General features: G+C 42.3%; 1 protein-coding gene across 3 annotated transcripts in view; it reads left to right on the forward strand.

Annotated features, from left to right (window-relative positions):
* The first annotated feature begins 2878 nt into the window (after window positions 1-2878).
* Window positions 2879-19513, forward strand: part of LOC135255760 (teashirt homolog 3-like) — a 59074-nt gene continuing 42439 nt past the window's right edge. The window contains exons 1-2 of one of the 3 annotated variants that reach the window (XM_064337330.1): window positions 2879-3224; window positions 4224-4305. Coding sequence is in view for 1 of the 3 variants with exons in the window: in XM_064337329.1 (XP_064193399.1) it covers window positions 15295-15334 (40 nt within the window). In the remaining 2 variants the exon portion in view is untranslated. Of the gene's footprint in view, window positions 3225-4223; window positions 4306-13318; window positions 15335-19513 lie in introns of those variants that run through there. The other 2 variants (XM_064337331.1, XM_064337329.1) reach the window with 2 other exon arrangements.

The following is a 19513-nucleotide window of genomic DNA, read 5'->3' on the forward strand; positions in this document are numbered from 1 at the left end:
GAACACAGTAAATATTATCCAATGACCTCAGTACTCAGCCAGTAAATCCTTTCTGGCCTGCGTGGAGTACCCCATACCTCAAATAGCTGTCTAAACTTGTGTGACGGGGAACGCCATTTAGATCAGGAGCCAAGAACAGTTGAACGCGGCAGTGGCTGAGTGCTGAATGTTGGTTTAACACAGTGCTGTGACTACTGGGACAAAACTCAGGAGCTGCAGGTTCAGGTCCCAGATGTGGCATTGCCATCATACTACACTGTATGCTTGGGTGGTTTATAAATCAGCCAGCTGCATGAATTTGTCGGATTGCACGAAGTAGGCAGAAATGACAGCTGTACTAAGATGCATTCGCATAAATTATATGATAAAATAACGGATCAAATGTGTTTGAAATGTAGTTGTTTCTCTTTAAAAAAAAAAAACAAAGCTCTGTGATATCTGAAGTACCACTGCCATGAGAAGAGAAGTGAGAGAGGGATAAATAAAGAGAATGAGTGAGCGACTGGGAGGCATAAGACCTTTACACCACAACCATGTTTTAGAGGAAGATCGCACTCTTTGTTGTGTTCGTAGGGAACAGGGGGTGGGGGGGCTGGGGATGTGAAGAAGGCGCATTGAAAAAGCAGTCACATGCTGCATGGATAGAATGAGGCAGTGAGGACCTAATATCCTGGATCGCAGGGCCTCCTGTACAGTGTCAACAAGCCGAGGAGAAATTTTTTTTTTTGGGGGGGGCTTCAGACAGATGTGGGAGGCAGGGGGGGTGGGGTCAGAGAAAGGGGCGGGGACCGTACGCTAACGTGCTCCCCCGAGCCCCCGCTCTGTCTCATCTCTGCTTGAGCTCTTTGTTCTGCAGCCCTGCTTGCTCACTGACCCTCAGTGTGTGTGCATGACCTCTGACCCCTACACTTCCCTTTTTAAAAATAGAGGCCCTCTAACCGACATACTCACACACACACAACCGTGTCCATATGCACATACACACGCACGCACGCATGAACACACATACACAAACACACGCACGTACTCACACACACAACTGTGTCCATAACATTCATACCCACACAGATATACACGTTTGCACACAGGAACACACACACATCTGTGTCCATAACAGTTATACACACACCCACACCCACACCCACACATCAATCCACTGAGACAAAGCATTTCAAAAGTAAAGATTTACCCCAATCAGGTATAGCAAATCATATGCTCTTTACATCACAGCAAAAGGAACATACATGAACAGGGCAGTGCTTTACTGCTATATTCAGCATGCTGAGTCATTATTCACAATTGCACAATGATCAAAAACAGCAAATAAATAAATAAATAAATAAATAGAATGCATTTCATTTTGCTTTTTTTATAACCAGAAAAAAAAAACAGAAATGCTCATTCAAAGGGTGGAATCAAACAGATTCCTGTGCACATTAGCTAATCCAAAGCAGAATATGTGATGAGAATAACACAGAAGGACAGATAACATGCAGACCTCTGTAAAAGACTGTCAGCTCGGATAAAATCTCCCGCTCCGCTGCATGCGGAATTTATTCTGCCGCGAAGTCGCCTCGGGCGTGCTCGAGCGCATTGGAACAGAACTGCGCGTTTGCGCGGATCTGCCAACTGTCGTCTCCACTCCGTGCCACGCGATGGGCTCCGAGCAGCGCTTAGTTTAGCGAACGCTGACAACAGCGTCGCAATAGTTAATGCGCCGCAGTCATGAGAGAGAAGCGTGTGTTTAGCGGGCTTGAACCCGCCCCTCCCGCACCTCCACTCCAATAACAGGAGAGAATGCATGCGCACAAAATAAATCTAGTATCTAAACTTTACACAGTACAATGTCCAGTGTTAATTAAACTCTAACGGTGTTCATTTAACTCTTAGCAGATATCATCTGGTCCCACGCTGGAATGTGGAACCAAATTTTATCTGCTGAGTGTTAAATTAACCCCAGACATCTTACTGTGTGCCCCTGATTTATTCTTTAATTCCAGTTCTAAATGTTCAATTGTATCAAGAGCAGGGCCCGTCTTTTTCCAATGGGCTACAGGGGCTACTGCCCACAGGCACAGCAGGGTGCACAGACTGGTCCCAAAATGAAAATGAAAGCGTTATTAATAAAATTACACCAGCGACATGACATCGCGTACATTACCACTGTTTCTTTTGCTGGCTTTTTTTTTCTTTGTCTTTTTGGTATTCCGTAGTAGCGGGGTGTCGCCGTTAAAATATGATGTGCGTGCGTGCCACAGCCACGTCCACATCAGCAAGCACAGATTCGTTTTTTGTTTGACCAAAATGCCACACTTTCGTATTTCCAGCCACCCAGGTATTTATATGCACAACGCAGAGGCAAATAACCACCTGACGCAAAGTGCTCTGTGCATTACCTGCATATCTCGTTCGTACCATGGTAATGAATTAAAATTTAAATAAGACCATTATTGTTAAAGGTGCCGTTTCCCCGGTAACACAAGAGGATCGGACTCCGACTAATATCTGGAAGACAACCGCTGCCATCCCATCTTGATGAAATGGGTCAAAATAGTTTCGCAGTGTTTTATATCATGTGCACAGCAAGCTAGTCATCTACTCCATTTGCTTCAAAACAACAGCTATAGGCTACTGTCGTAGGAAAATCACAGGGAACATAGCATAGCATATCCACTTAGTGGATACTTGCTAAATTTAATAAAACAATATTGCACATATTTGCACCAAACAGCTTAGCTATCTCAATGTCGATCTAGCAAGATGATCTATGTAACAATGTGGTTTTTTGAAAATACATTTCAGCTCCTGCAATCACAAGTTCTTTTTTAAAAAACTAGCTAGCAGAGTGCACACACTTCCCTGCACATGTCAAATTTACTTAGCTCATGCTAGCTAGGTAGCCATCAGTCAAACGAGCTGCAACAAGGCGCAAGGTAACTTGAGTTTCACAGCTCGTAAGGAAAAGGAACGTTACACCACGTTTTACAGAATGTTGACATTGCCTCGAGAATCAGTTTAACCCGTGACTAACGCATCTGGGGGAGCGTAAATTTTCTAAACCCACCGATAAAGAACAAAACTAGATCACCGCGTTACAAGAAAGGCTGAACAATCGCACTCGCATGTTCTTAGAAAGTGACTTGTTAAGCACCCTGGATTTCATTTCAGTGATATCATGACGCACTTCTCACCTCGAAAAGCAAGAAAGAAGAGCTTCTAAATCGGTAGGTTGCCCGTCTCTTGTTTCATTAAAGCCCTGGCCTACATGGAATGGTAATGCAACATGTTATTATTTCCATCGTTGGGCCTATCAGACTACATTGGGCCTATGGGGTTGTGGTTTTGCAGTGTAGACCTGCGCGTATTACTGCCGGCCATTTTCGTTTGGATTTGACTCGCTGTGGATTCATTATATTGTTGAGTTGCGACTGTCTGCAAACTATAATTGATGTGTTCTTTATGTGTGAGCTGTTTGTTGAGTAGCAGCAGGCTCACATATGGCCATTGATCAAGATGTATTGATTGTGCTTTCACTTTCGGTAACACGTTAGGCTGCTGCTCCTCTGTCGTAGCCTACACGCATCTGGCTACGTTTTTATCTGTAACTTAAACCTAGAAGGTAAACTTTTCCGTGCTATCAGCTATCGTAGCCCACGTAGTCTTAATCCAGGCCTGATCAAGAGGGCCATTTTGCCACTGCAAGTTGACACAGACGTTGCCATTTTTAGATGTTTTGCATCCGCTAATCTGAACCCAGAGCTTTAGAAGGATGAGCCACCTCAACAGCCCAAATCAACTATTTGTATACAAACATATTTGTATTTTTAGACGTTTGTGATTGTGTGTTCTTGATGGTGTACAGAACGTCCGAGTGGGAGTGTGAGGATTCTGCTCCACACTGCCCCCCTGCTATTAGTTAGCATACTCTGTTTTACCGTTCAGTTCATGGAATGGGTCCCAGATAGCATCACTCATTATTGCAACTTTTTAAAATATAGCCTAAGTTTGCTGTGAATAACAATGCGGTATCAACATTTTTATGTATTTATTTTTTTTAACACCACCCACAAGCCACAGCTTTTCAGCTACATTGTAAATAGGCCCAGATCACACCTTTTCTTGTCTGCAAGAAGGCATTTCAAAGATTTGCTTGGAAAACTTTCTAAGACCTAAAATTAACATAAAAAAAATACGTCATTTGGCTTGCTGGTGTGTCACTCCAGGAGTGAAGATGCAGGAGGTCAGAGGAACGTTGCTGTAAGGCAAACAGGCAGACAGATTGGGACTTTCCATTTGATGAGGAAGGTGAGTGTAACCTACAGTCTGAAAAAGAGTCTGGAGCTCTCTTCTAGTCACAAACAGTCAGAGACTCTACTGCAAACCAAATCTACCTACGGGTACAAATAAAGTAACCTTAACCTGAACCTCATTTACTCACTTCACGCACATCCTTTTCTAGGGTCTGCAGTAGCAACGGCACAGTTCCAATCTTGAGTACCAGATATCTGAAAAAATTTTGAGTTGGAGGGTGGGGGTGTTGTGGCTTGCTGTGGATTGGGGACCGGGGAGGAGGAGAAACTTTCATTTTTGGGTGCACCACTCAAAAACTTGGTCTGCCTAGGGTACCCGGAACACAGTGTGTCACTGCAAAAAAAAAAAAAAAAAAAAACATTTTTAATTTATCTCAAACAAGCCGTCCATTTAAACTCCACTTGTGGTTTAGGTACAGGGAACAAAATGGCGTCCGCATCCTACGGCCTCCTCCGCGTCAGCGCGAGTTACAGCGGCCGCCTGACGTCCTGTAGCGGCGCTAATGGAAATGTAGCTGGCGACTGGTGGGCGTTGGCCTTGTGACTCTGAAATTTCGCCCGTGGCCCGAGGTGTTGTCACTTACAGCAGTAACATGACACCCAATTTCAGAGCTTGATGCGCTCTGTTAGGCCCGACCCCCCCCCCGGTTTTACAGCACGGCAACATGTCTTAGGTTCAGTGAGCTTCACTTATGAAGCCTTGCGTACATTTGTAAGCTCTCCCCCCCCCCCTCGTCTCACACACACACACACACAGATTCTGACTCTTCTTTCTAACGTCAGTTGTGAAGAGTAAGCAGCTCCTGCAGGCTGAGCTCTGGTCTGAAAGCCAGCGTAATGCGATGTCTGTGTTGAGGGATGGAATCTGCGTCATTGACTCTCAAAAGGGTTTGACTAATAGGTCAGGGTTATGGTGATTAGTAATAATAAAAATAATAAAATAAAAAAACATGATGACTAATGCCGGTGCAGTTTATTTTACATGGAGTCGCACAGCTCAGCGGCCGATGAAAACAACCGAAGGCAGAGGGCAAACTGCTTTTTTGCAAATGATGTCACCTCACAATCTGCACAGCAAATTAAGCGCAGTGAAAACACACAGGGTCATCACTTTCAAACTCCGTCAGGACACGTGTTTGATTCCCTGTCCTGTAAACTTGTCACATGCAGAGTTATTGGAAGCAGCTGCCATACAGTTCAAATTCATGGAAACAAACTCATGATTCACGGTCACATACGGACAGTAAGGGTAAGGGAAAAAAAATTTAGTTGATAAAAAGTAAATGAAGAACATACTTGGAGACTTTACTTTTGGTCCTCAGAACACATTTAGCTACACCAGTAACACTGGCTGAACTCTCAGTGTTACCCATTGGAAGCTGAAAATCTTGTTGAAAAAGTAACATAGCCTAGTTGTCATGGTAGCGTCTCAATATTCCCTTTCTCATTTCTGCCATTAAGGAATGACCCAAAGTGTTGAACACTAGATGAAATTCTATCCATTTTAGCTTGGAGTTTTAAATTTAAATAACACATTTTTAAAGACTGAAAGAGAAATTTGAGAACATTTTTTTGACATGATCGTATTTTTGATACAAATTGTTGGGTGAGGAACAAGGTCTCTGAGGATTGCTCGGTGGCTCATCCTGTTAAGGCACTGCTCTAATGCATGGATGGGCCCCACAGTCTTTAGATCGGTAGTGTACTAATTGGTAGTGTTGCCCAGGGCTAGGAAGGCTTTAGTCAGCTGGGGTACATGTCTCATCACCCTCTAGTGACCCCTGCTGGACAGTCTGATGCCTGCTTGTTGAAGTGTCTTCCTCGGTGTCTGTTCAACAGGAGGTCTGCAGACCCCTTGGGGTCCTTGAAGGCCCTGTAAGGGGTCATAGTATTTGACTTCAACCTCCTCAGGTAATGTCCAGCAAAATAAACAGACAACGTATAAAACAAAATAAGCTATATTGACAGATTAAGTCTGAATACAGCTTGTCTGCTAAGCGAACAAATAAATTGTTGTGTCAGAGATGCACTGACCGGTATTTGGGAGGGTTGATTAAGAAGCCTGGACTTCGAGACTGGACGTGAATCTGAAGTTAAATCAGTTCCATGTTGGTGTGAGGAAGCTGGTAATGAATTAGCCACATGCGTCAAACCCCTGCCAATTCAAGTCTGAAGTGACATCATCGAGCGCCGAACACATGGGCTATTGTGATGCGTCTCAGGCTGTTTTGATTAACACAATAGGCCCTAAGAAACATTCAGTCATGTGTCAGGCATGTTTACTGGGTAGTGAAAAAAAACCCTGAGAAGTAAATGAACCCACTGTGATTGCGTCTTTCCTTCAGTTAATGGGCGCCATATCTTGCACAATAAATATTTAAACCGTAATAAAACATTTATTTGAATGCTTTAACACCCTAAGACTCTGCAAAACATTTTAACCTCAATTTTAAAAAATACAGAATCACATTCATTTAAGCAACATTTCAGAAGTGAAAGGTGCACTCATAAGTTCATTCAGAAGATGAAACATTTACGTGAGTTGTTTCAGGTTTGAAGTTCCAGCTATCACTGATATTCACCAAAGTACTCATAGGTGTGTCTTGATCAACAGTTTATATTTATGGAAGTGACCAGGAATGTTATTTTTTTTTAAGTATTATTATTTTTTCCTGAAAAATGGCCGCCCCCTTCCTGTCTGTCTGTTTCTCATTGAGGTAAACATTCGCTCCAGTTTCTCTGGAGCCGAAACATGAATCACGGCTTCGGAGCGGAAACCACCGTGACAGATGTTGCTCGTTAGCGTCGGCATTACCGTTACAAGACGCTGCCGGGGGAAGTTCCCCCGTACCGAAACCGTTCCTGTTTACCGGACACCGACATGAATCAGGACAGCCCCCCCCCCCCCCCCAAAAAAAGTACCTTCTCTCCTCAATCACGCACCCACCGCGTTCCACTGTTTGGGATTGACTGACACACACACACACACACACACACACACACACACACATGCTTCTTGTTGGCGATTGAGTCATGCAGAATTATTCAGGCTCATTGACTGCCACATATGCAGTTAGGGAATACTTGATTTAAAAAAAAAAAAAAAAAAAAAGCCTACCACATCTCCTAAAACAGAAGTCTTTTGGTCACAATAACCGGTTACGTAGAACTGTCCTTCTTGCTTAGAGCCTGAGAAAGTCCTTACTTCTGTACTGTGTACAATGCCAATCTTGCCAGTGTTCTGAAAGAGTTCTGATGGCCCTATTAACATAGAAATGCTATGAGATATGCCTGGAAACGACTAACACGTTTATCTTATTTCTTCGTACATGTCTAAATACTAATTAATTACGATGCCAAGTTGGCCTGATGGCTGTTCTGTCATCACTTTCGGTTCTATGTTCTCATGTCCGTAATGAAACTAGAGAGAGGCCTTGTGGATTTTTCAATCGCTCTTGAAACCTGAAGGTTTTTTTTTTTTTAATCTTCTGTCCCATTGCTTTTAAAATGACCTTAATTTTAAGATGGTCTCCAGCATGATATTTAGGTTGATCAGGGCTTTCCATTTTCTCTTACAGTGTTCTTAACCTGTTGTCGAACCCTAGGTTCGTGAGTCGGATCTCAGGGGTTCGTGGAGCTCCTCAGAGGTCCACCCTCGTTATCCTGCAGTTATATTTTTTTTTTTCTAAAGAAGGGTTGCGGTGCATAGCATATGAAACTGTAGGTTTCAGTGGCTCCCAGCATGAGGTTACAAGAAACTCACTAGCCTTAGAGACACCCCCCCCCCCCACACACACACACACACGCACACACACTCCAAAGAAACAGCCCCCTCTCTCTGCTCCACCAAAAATGATGTCTCCTGGACGTGTCTCCTTGAATTGCTCTCCAATGTGTCCTCACTGAAATCTGTATTGCCTGTTTGGGCTGTCCGTGAGTAGGTCAGTAAAACAGCACAGGATGCTGTTTTCAGCTACGAGTGAACCCTTACTGACACTGTGTGTTTGTGCGTGCTTGTTGTATGTGTGTGTGTGTGTATGTGTGCTTGTGGTTGAGTGTGTTTGTGTGTGCACGCACATGTGTACATACTCATGAGCATATAACTATTCCTGTACTTTCGATTTTGCTCAGTTTACCTAGCTATATGCAGGCCAACTTTAAACTTGACATTTGCAGTATAAACACACATATATATGACACAAGCATTACATCCTTGCAAGTGTATCTCCCACCCAAAGCTGGAAAAAAAAATAGGTTTGGCACCTCGGAAGAGATTGTATGATTGTTTTTTTTTTTTACCCACACGGGCCTCGCGCAGTGCGCCAGACCTCAACACAAGACACTATAGTCAATTTGAAGATTCCCCGGGGAGAAAGGGTCACAGTAGCGTAAGTTATTCAGTTAACCTTTAGGTGTACGAGATGTGATCGCAACCGTTGCGACTGACATATATACTTAATGAACGCATGCTTTATGGAAACTGAATACCTGTAACTCAACGGCGATACCACAAACCGGTAGGGTATGTGTTGAAACACCAATAACAAGGCTGTTAGTTGCCAAACTGCCTTTTGCAACAGGCGTTCTTCATGCATTTCGACTGCTCAGAAAAAAAAACTTTGACAGCTATGTGTTTTTCATTTCATTTTTCTTTTTTATTCTTAGGATTGATGATTTATGTGTTTATTGTCAGAAAATGATCCAATTTCTCTTAACAATCAGTGATAATTAACTATTATGAATGATACGTGCGGTTGCTGGTGGTCTCGTATTACGACTGAAATAGTTTATTTAACAAATCACCTGTCTGGTCTGGATTGTATTGGCAGTGATATTTTATAGGCCTATAGTTTAGCAGTATCTGCCGGTAATTTTATCCCTATATAAAGATAAAACATACAGTCTGCAGTTAAAACAGAATTAATTTTTCTGTGAGCATGTTTCGCAGAGACGAAACTAATATATGAAATATTCCAACGCATATTCAAAGTTAGGCTACATGATGAATACTCGCGCCATTCGTTGCGAAGTTAAACGAAATCGTTATGCAGATTGACTAGGCTGGGGATGCTTTAACCTAGTGCTGTGATTCGTTAATAACAGTACAATGAAGGCAATAGTAGGCTGTACGCTGAGCCTTGGTTGAGCATCTGTGGAAACTTTCAGTTGAACGAATAATTAAACTCAGGAAAACTGGAAAAGCAACACTGTTGTAAATACGATGGTGGTTATTATTTTACAACGATCTCATTTTCTCTTAGAAGGAATGGATCTACCGTTCGCTCTCCCGCTTAACCGTGCTCCCAGTGCCTCATTGAACGCACTGTCTGCATAAATGCAGCATGAGTGGTCTATTTTCATCGTGTGAATTAAGCAGATATGCATTAGTTTTTTTTTTAACATTAATTCTCACACTGCCACTGATAACAGAAAAGGCAAACCTTAGTAAAGAACATGAAATATCATCTCTCTCTCTCTCTCTCTCTCTCTCTCTCTTTATGTAAAAATAGTTATTTGTCCGAGAAAGAGAGAGAGCTACTATTACATAAGATTTTTCTGAATTACAGGAACACACATGAGCGCATCAGGTTTCCCGCAACCTGTGGTGCCCACGCGGGAGGTGTTAGTACTGTATGTCCATCAAGGTCCCCTTTGATCTTGACCGTATTTTACGGAGTGTAAAAAATGGGGGAATGGGTTTGTTGCAGCAAGGCTGATTTGGTTTAAAAATTAAATTGACATTCCTAGATTACTTTCTCTCCAAATAAATTTATTCAAATGAAATGGACCTACAATTTAATGGACTGATTTGTAAAGGGCTATTAAGTTTATTTTATTTTATTTTTATTTTGATAGCCTGCTGACGATACAAACATAGTTCTTATACTACATATTAACAAGAGTGATTGAGTTAAATTGGATGTTTGGTGATTGCCAATTGAGAATATCCTTTCTAACACATCATTCATTTTCTTTGTAAAATAGTGTTCTCAGCGGACAGTGTACTTTAGGGTAAAGCGGTACGTCACATAGTAATCATGTGTTACTTTGCAGATACGTTAACAGAAATACAAAGCAGAACGACGCGAGTAAATAAAAGTTCTTCGCAATTCTATTTTTGCCTAAAGATGATAGGCGTGTGTCGTTCACTGCCCTGTAATTTGCTGTTTAAATTTGGGACATGTTGTAAAGAAAACAAAAAGAAAAGAAAGAAAGAAAGAAAAATCAGCAACGAGCTGTACGTATTTTTTATTTAGAATTCTCTACGTTTTTTCTCTCCTGATGTGTGACTACATAAATTGCAGCAATTAATAGATTATACTAATTACCGATTTCTGAGGACCGGTAAATGTAACGTCATACGTAGACTATGCACCTGTTGTCGACTGTGATTAAACAGTCGTTGTCAGGATGAAATCCAGCGCTGCCCAAAGCGGCTTCCACACCCTTGCATGAACCAAAAGGAAGTGCCACTTACTAAAGCTCTTCTTCGGTGAAATTATTTAGTCTTGATTTTGTCTTGTATTTGACTTTATATATCGTAAACATCCCATGACGTTGGTTGCGCGAGCAAAATAGGCATAGGGTTAGGCTAATTTGCTGTACGCTGTGTTCCACCGTGGTATTTAGAAAAAAGACATAAAAGAAACAATAGCCCTAAAATCATTTTATAAACTTTTGTGGCAGAGAACTTTCGTATTATATTTTACACCAATCGTAATTTACTAAACACGTTGGATATATTAATCATTAATACGTATAGACAGTCAGGTATGAAAGCATGAATAAAACATAAGCCATAAAGTGTAGTAATTAAAATTACACTAAAATAAGTGGGGGAGGGAGAATACTGCCTTAATGCGAGTGAAATGACTATTCATGCCACACAGCTAATGCGATGTTAGCTAACACATTATTCCACTGCAATATTCTTGTAATAAGACACAAGGCCGAGTAGGTTCTAGAGCCAAAAACTGAAGTCAAGTTGGTGGACAGACTGGAAAATGAATGACGTGTCATTTATGACGCAGTATTTATATTCAACATGTATTATTATTATTATTATTATCTGTCTGTGTGCCATAATTTGGAATTATTGTTTTTTTGCAATTGCCCATAAAGGAGAGGGCCATGGAGTTGTGGAACCTTAATTAATTACTGCTATGCATATGATCTAGGGAAATGATAACAGTGAAGAATTATGTACTAAGAGTTTAAAAAGCCATTGTACAATTTTGGTGAATAAGCAGAAAAACGGATTAAACTAACAACATCATAATGGCAAGTTGCGGAATCTAACCTCCCGGAATGTCCAGATGCAAAGGCATCGTTACACAATAGTGGAAGTTTCATGGTCGGCGTGCATTTGACCGTTTTTACTTTGTCTCACACAATGGCATGCAATCAGCATGCCACTGCAGTGAAATTAAACATATACTGATTTCTCCCCTCGTTCTAGCACTCTTCTGGATGTTGATGTCTCAATCTTGCGTCTGCTGTATGATGTCAGTTTGCTCCAATGAATGAACACGGGTTTGCAACCGTGACATTAATTACCTGAGCAGGTTTTTTTTTTTTTTTTTTTAAATGCGTAAGAATTAATCTACAGCTACCACTGTTATCAGTAAATAGTCAGTTGCATCGGGTCATTTCCCAAAATAAACCAATAAATGATAACGATAAATAAAATAAAATAAATCTAAGAAACACTTACATGGGAAAATGTATCCCTTAAATGCACATCAGCTAAGTTTGTAATTACTATTAAACATGGGAAAACTGAACAAATATAAATGATTCTTAGAAAATGTACATAAAAAACTATATTACTGCAAAGGTACAGCGAAACCGTTGACGACATTGTCCCTGTACACTCGAAAAGTGTGAAATTGATGGAGAATTCCACTTTTTCACACACCTACTCTCGCGGATTCAGTGAGCAGTTCAATGTTCTTTTGTTGTCTTGGTTTTGCACAATCTTTCCATATTACGTGTTTTACCCAGGCAATTCCCCCTAAACAAATGTGTAGGCTATAATGATCTACGTGTTTACACACCTATACACCTGAAGTCCAGTGCATAATTTTCGCTAGAATATTTTCAGACTTGTTCACATCAGGGTCATTTACACACACACACACGCGCGCGTGTGTATGTACATGTGTATGTGGGTTATGTTATGTGTGTGTGTGTGGAAAGACTAAGACAATCGCCTAATGTTTCTGACCAGGATTTTTTCATATGCTACCCTGTTTAAAAAGTTGTGTAAGTCGCTCTGGATAAGAGCGTCTGCTAAATGCCTGTAATGTAATGTAATATTACACGGATAATGGATGAAGAAAAGTTAGTCCTTCCCCATGATTTATGTGCATCGGACGCTTTCATAAACGCGGTGTCTAAAACAAAGCTAGGCTGCTAACTACACCACGCGCTCCAGTTAAACGCGACCAGCGGCCACCTATAAACATTGTTAGCGGGGTTTAAAATAATCATTTAATGGGCTACTTCCAAAGAATGCCTTTCAAGTGCTCCTTATGAGGAAAAAAATAGTTAATCAAGCTGGCCTTCTACAATTAAAATATCCTATTTTGTGCTGTCACATTCTGGGTGGCGTTATACGCAATTTTGTTCACAAGTGAGTCGTATATACAGGTTCACTTTTGCCTTTTTTAGAAAGCAAGTGTGTCAGGTAAACGCAAAGCGAGGACATTGCGAAGCTTACAATAATCTAAAAAAATTCCCATTGAAACATGGGTAAATTTGCGAAACGCTGCTCTGCCTCAAGAACACGGAGTGCAATGCTGTCAGCCCTGTAGCCTACTCAAAACAAAGTAGCCTACCCGAAGGAATGGTCACTATGGTCACTATGTATGTGTGTGTGTGTGTGTGTGTGTATATATATATATGTGTGTGTGTGTGTGTGTGTGTGTGGCCTGTGAAATTGCATCAAATGTCTATTCCAGTTTTATAATTTCTATTAGACGAAAAAACTCAAATGCATTTAACGCTTGAAATCCTACAGATCAACGGAATTTTAGCGGTTTGTATGGCCGCTAGCTTTTTTATCTCTGTGGTATCATGCAATATGCAGCGAGTGCGACACTGATGGATTCGCCAATGATGAGACAGACAGATGTTAAGGGCGGATCTTACGGCGTGCGCTGCAGTTAGATCCGCAGCACGCGCAGCGAGACTGGGCTAGAATCGAATCCCGAGTTCTCTCGTCCCCACGCAAGCTTGGCACGTACGTCGGACAGGCTATTCTGTTCTCTTCGAACGGCCCCCTTCCCTTATCCAGGATTTCTGTCCTTCTTTGGCCGACGGATACGTGATAAAGAGACCACCGACATCGCAACGGCATGGAATTGAACACATCTGTCATCAGAAGGGGAATCTGACAACTTACCATTTCCTCGTTTGCGAGAAATTATTCGTATTTTCTGCGTTCAAGGTTGCATTTCCAGCAGAAAATAACTGATGACTGCGGTCACTCCATCGCTAAGGACGCTCTAAAAAAATAAAAATAAAAACAGGGACAACTTGTCCATCTTTTCATTTGAAAGTAGGCCATTTATGTTTTCCCAGTAACTTGATAAGGAAAGGGGCAAAAGAAAAGGAAGGAGTAGCATTGCAAACCGCAAATATTTGTCTGTTTGTGGAAAGGTGCCGTGTCTTCAAGCATGGGGTATTTGGAGAATGTTTATCTTGCCGTAAAAAAGTGAGAGAGCAATCATTTTCCTTCTAGATTGGAAAAAAAAACATTATTACGGAATTCTGCGCTTGGCTCTTTTGAAGCGTAGAAACGAAAGCACCTTGCTGCGGGGAAGTCGCCGTTGATTTGGTGTTGGTGCTCAACATACCCACTATCAACCACACAATGAAAGGAGGAAGAAAGTGGTTTACCAGCCAAGAATATGTTTGGCTGTGCAGCTCTTGAATCATGTTCACAGGACGGCTAAAGCGCAGCAAGAGTCCATCCCCTTATTCCGATGTTCATTATCACAACAAGGGACATCCAATCAAGCACATATCTCATCGATTCCAACCACGGATTGTGTAACGCATTTAGAGAAAATAGCTGCTGGGCGTTTGAGGGACAGTTGCGCCCATCAGCTCAAATTTTACCCAGCCTGTTCTCTGGAACGGAATTAAATATTCGCGTTTTCGTTTCCAGCTGGAAATTGTTCGGAGCCATACTATATTGTAATAGCTCACAGCAACATGCAAATCATGCCCTGTTGGTTTATTTTTTAAACAATCCGTGTTGTTAATTCGAGGAAGTGATTCCGCATAGGTAGTTAATTCTGTTAATAGTATATCGATTAAGAAAGGGGAATCTGCTCTACTGTTTTATGCATCTCCGTCCTTTTTTCGTGAAATGATATTATCGGCTAAGGTGAAGCTGCCCTAATATCCTGTTCTTGTTGTGTCCCAAACATGGATATATTACCACAATATTAATTACAACTCGATTATAGACAGTTCGGTGCATCGCCATCACACAAGAGCAATCATTGGCATACACATCGCCCAGCTCAGATTTAGCGATGATACGTTGCGGCAGGAAGGAACACGCAATGTGCCCACATGACGCTGTTTTCTAACCGTTCGAGCTGCAAGGAGTTAATGTGACAGCGCTTGATGTTTTCCCGTTTGCAGACTTTGAGTGACGCGATCGTCTCGTTTTCCTCTAAGCTTGCCTGTTGCAGCTCCCAGCGCGGAGTGTGGATCGCGTTTAGGAGGGGTTTTCCGCCGTACTACTGGTCCACTGTGATATCCTCGTCGAGACGGAGCGAGAAATTCGCTCCCGAGTCAGATCTGCCTTTTTCGTCAGTTGGACTTTTTTGTTTGAAAACTGCCGATCTATGTCTGCCTCCTCGAAGAGCCCCAGGTGTCGTGTATGAAAGCGCCGCAGTCAAAGGGGAGCATAGCAGCTCGGAATTTCTGAGGCTCGAAGCAACTCTTCGGAGATCCCAAAACGAACATGCCAAGGAGGAAACAGCAAGCGCCCCGGCGCTCGGCAGGTACGAGGAGATTTTCCGTTTACTTTTCTCTTTTTTTTTTGATTTTGATTCGCTGTTGCCGCAATGTTTGTTACCCCAAAGATAAGCTGGACCTGCTGTCTACATGCGTATTTCTGTTCACAGGTCGATATGTTTCGCGCTCAGGTGGAAGTGATCCTAACTGACGGCTACGCTTTATGCTTTCCTTAGCTAGTGATGTGCTAGGCTATTAATAGTTAGCGACAGTGTATAATTTTATGGGCCCGTTTTATATATAATGGATTCCTGGCTGAGTAATGATTACAACGCATTTCTTTCAGGCTATTTAATTCCTAAGTTCCCATTTACTAGAAGTTTTATGAACACGACAGAACGCTTTGCTGCTTTCAGAACAATCACAGAACAATACGGACGCATAGTTACATATATACGACTTTGGAAAGTCAACTTTGACTTCGATAATCATTTTCTTTTTAGTCAACTAAGCTCCTAAAACCCTCCCCCTTCCTCTACTCCGGCCTTCTCCTCTTATTTAGACTCACATATTAACTCGAGATCTATATAGTAGCGAAGAAAAACGGTCTCCTGTGTCAGCTGACTGCTAGGAAACTCTTTGATGCCCGCCTTCTCGGTTTTGGGGCTTTTGTGCTCCAACATTTGATCACAAAATGTCAACTTTTGCTTTGCGCCTGGGTTCACTCTCTGTGTCGAGAAAGACTTAGAGATTAATTCCCAGCCGACAATGGGAGTACGTGGACTAGAAGAGGCTTTCATGGACACTTGCCATCTTTGATTTGACGGCTGATTGATCGCCTGTCATCTGGCGTGCCTTTGATCTATTCATTCCCGATAAACATCAATAAAACTCTCCCCATGGCAACCCCGGGCCCCGTGATGTCATGTCTGGTCTGACAACTACTCATTAAAATAACCTTAATTGCATCTTTTGTGTGTGTTTTTTTTACTCTGCCATTGCCAAGGACTGCATTAAAATACAGAGAACTCAGTGCTTTAACCGTTTTTATAGCAAAGTGGTTAATGGCTATATTAATTCTAACCATATACCGCTATAAGGTTAATACTGCACTACTAGTTAAGTCTTAACTACTTTTTCTACCCGGAAATTCCACATTTTTTAAGAGGATGTTTTGTAACAGATTGGAGTAAAACCTATAAAAAGCTTTTATGCTGAGTGTTGGGTTTACAATGATATTTATGTATAGATATAACGATATTAGATATTAGACTATATTAGACTAAAATACATTTTAGAGAATATTTAAATGTGAAAATACCGTCCTTGGGGTTTAGGTTTTCTCTGGATAAGTGAGGTCAGATAAGGTCTGTATGTGTGTGCATTTGAGTGAATTACATTTCATTCCATTGTGGAACTTGCGGTGGAGCTGGCTGACTTGGTGCAGTGCACTTGCATTTCCGTTGCATTGCCCGGGGGTTGCATGTAATGCACAAGAAGTTGCACGGATCATATTAAAATGGAAACTGTGCTCAAGCAGAGATCCAGTTGGAAGAGCGTGTGCTTTGTATTAAGTATGCTGCTTCAAGATTAATGGAACCAGTTATTACTGAGTAATATGAGTGGCATTGTGACCTAGCGACAAAATAAATATGTTGGTTGCTGTATCATTTGAAATACAATACAGCTGTAGGCTGTGTGTATAAAATGACTGATATGCTGTTGCGGCTTGGTGGGATTTGTGAAGCACTTCTGAACACATTCCAGTGTAGGCCTATCTCTTGTTAAGTTTTCTGAGCCCAGCGCTAGCACATAATGACCTTCTCTGTGAGTAGTGGCCACCACCAAGATGGCCGAGAACACATTCCGTTAGCTCACAACTGTGAAGAGGGCAACCTCTTGGCAAACAGCTGGAATCTATTTTTTTTTTTTTTAAGAGCAAACTGCTCGTTCGTTAACCGAACTTTCACGGCGATGCAGAACGCTGCGGACGTCGAGTGCACTCCAGACCTGTTTCGGATGATGTCACTCTTGAGTTGCTGGCATCGTACCCTGTCAAGATGACTGCCGGGTACTTTGTTTTTTCTGGGACTGAGGTTTTTTAGCAGTTCCACAGAACCGCGTCCAAAACTTCTGCTTGTTTGTTTTGTTCAATCAGCAGTAGGTAGCTTGCCTCCTTGCCCTCCTCCGTGTTTACCTTCTCACGGTTTCTAGCTGCTGTGAAAACGGAAGAGAGACGGTTGTTGCCACTCGCAGGTTCCGCCCGCAGCTCACTTGTAAGTGGGCCAAAAAATAAATAAAATAAACTTGGGATGCTTAGCTAAAGAAGAAGATCAGCGCCGCAGAACCAGATAATGTAAAAATCACCTGGAAGCTGAACTGAGTTCGCCAGACCGATACCAGCTCTGGCACAGGGCTAACTTCAGAGTGCTTCTGGGAAAAAAATGCTCAGTCTGTGTGAACTGGATTCAGAAGAGGGTTAGACCTCAAAGAAACCCGGGTCACAAATTAAATATTAAAAAAAAAAAAAAAAAACTTTTAGTTGACTATTTAGACCTGGTGATTTTCATGGATGTTGCTTGACTCTGCCTAGGTGTTAATCTATAAATGTGTCGATTTATTAATGAGCTCCTGAGTATTTTATGTGATCTCGTTTTGTTTGACCCTACTGTGGCGTGTGCAGTGTGCTGCTGGTTTCTGTGTGGACTGGCTGTTGCTCTCTGTTCTGCCACCGGTGATGTGGCACGATCTGTTCTTTTCTGAAACCTTTACATCTGGCCTTGTGTAAACTAGTCTAGACAAGAGTGTTCATTAAATGCCTAAATGTTCGTTTGTGAACAATTACGTTTCATGTTTTGACACAATCACACAAAGTAATAATAAAAAGTTGGGGTTGAGGGAAATAATGTGCAGTAAAATGTCCAGTGTTGGGACCAAACATTATCTGTTAAGAGTTGAATTAACACTGTTAAGAGTTGAATTAACACTGTTTAGAGTTGAATTAACACTGGACATTTTGCTGTGTGGGATCACAGAAGGCTGTGAACTGCAAAAAGCTTGTAGGCTAAATATTATCAACGGGGGCTGAGGACAGACCACACAGCATCGGACCGGCAGCTCGGAGCGGGACGGTTTTTCCCACGTCACCCTGCTGTCTGCCGCTCCGGCAGTTTGAGCTCTTTCTTGCGCACCCCTCTGACTTTTTTTTGTTGTTTTCGTTGTGTACCGGGTGAACGTGAAATTAAGTACATCCGGCTAAGAAAAAAAAAAAAAAAACGAAAATCTGCTTCTATGAACTGAGCTTAATCATTTAATAATGGCTGTGTGGCCGTGACGTGCTTACTTCCACAGAAATGACCACCTTCTGTGCTAATCATAAGGGGGAGTATGTGTATACTGTGTGTGTGTGTGTGCCCGTGTGTGTGTGTGTGTGTGTGTGCGTGTGTGTGTGTGCGCTTTGCGCAGGCGTGCATGCGTGCGTGAAGAAATCCAGCGGTCTAATCGGGGGCCCGGAAGAACAGTTCACTCCATCAAAACGAGCCGTCAAAACAACTTTGTCTCATATTTGATTTAATTGTCTCCAGTCTGACAGTCGCATTCATCAATAGCTTTAATGGTCAATCAGAAGTTGGCAGACTGAGTGCTTCCATTCTTTTCTTTTTTTTTTTCCCCATACGTTCACCCAAGCTTTACTTTATCAAAATGCTTTTGCCTAATGGACACTCTCTCGGGGTGGATGGGATGATGGGAGTAGGGGAAGGGGGGGGGGGGGGGGGGGGGGGGGGCGTGAAGAATGACCAAAAGGCTTCTTATTGGAGGAGAGTATAAAAATAAAGCATTTGTTCAACTGATGGCTGGACGAGGACAAGGGAGAGAGCTGGGATTTTATTTTATTATTAAGACGAACAGCAGCCTCCTGTATTTCTTTTTTATTACACCCCCCCCCCCAAATCCACCCTCCCGCCTACGCCTCTGCCCCCCCCCCCTCCCACCCCCCCTTAGCCGGCCCCTACAGCTGCAAGTTATAAGGGTCGCGACTGCTCGCAGGAACACAAAGGCCGACGACAAATTGATGGCTTTGGAGTGATGGAGCGGGAGCGAGGAGAGATGTCAGGAAGACCGGGCTTTGATTGGGAACTTCGGGGGGAGGGAAACGCAGTCCCTCTGCAACCTTGAGAATTTGGGAACTAAAAAAAAGAATAAAAGAAAAAAAAGAATCTCCCTCC

Source organism: Anguilla rostrata, chromosome 5, assembly GCF_018555375.3.
Source record: "Anguilla rostrata isolate EN2019 chromosome 5, ASM1855537v3, whole genome shotgun sequence".
Classification (NCBI taxonomy): Eukaryota; Metazoa; Chordata; class Actinopteri; order Anguilliformes; family Anguillidae; genus Anguilla; species Anguilla rostrata.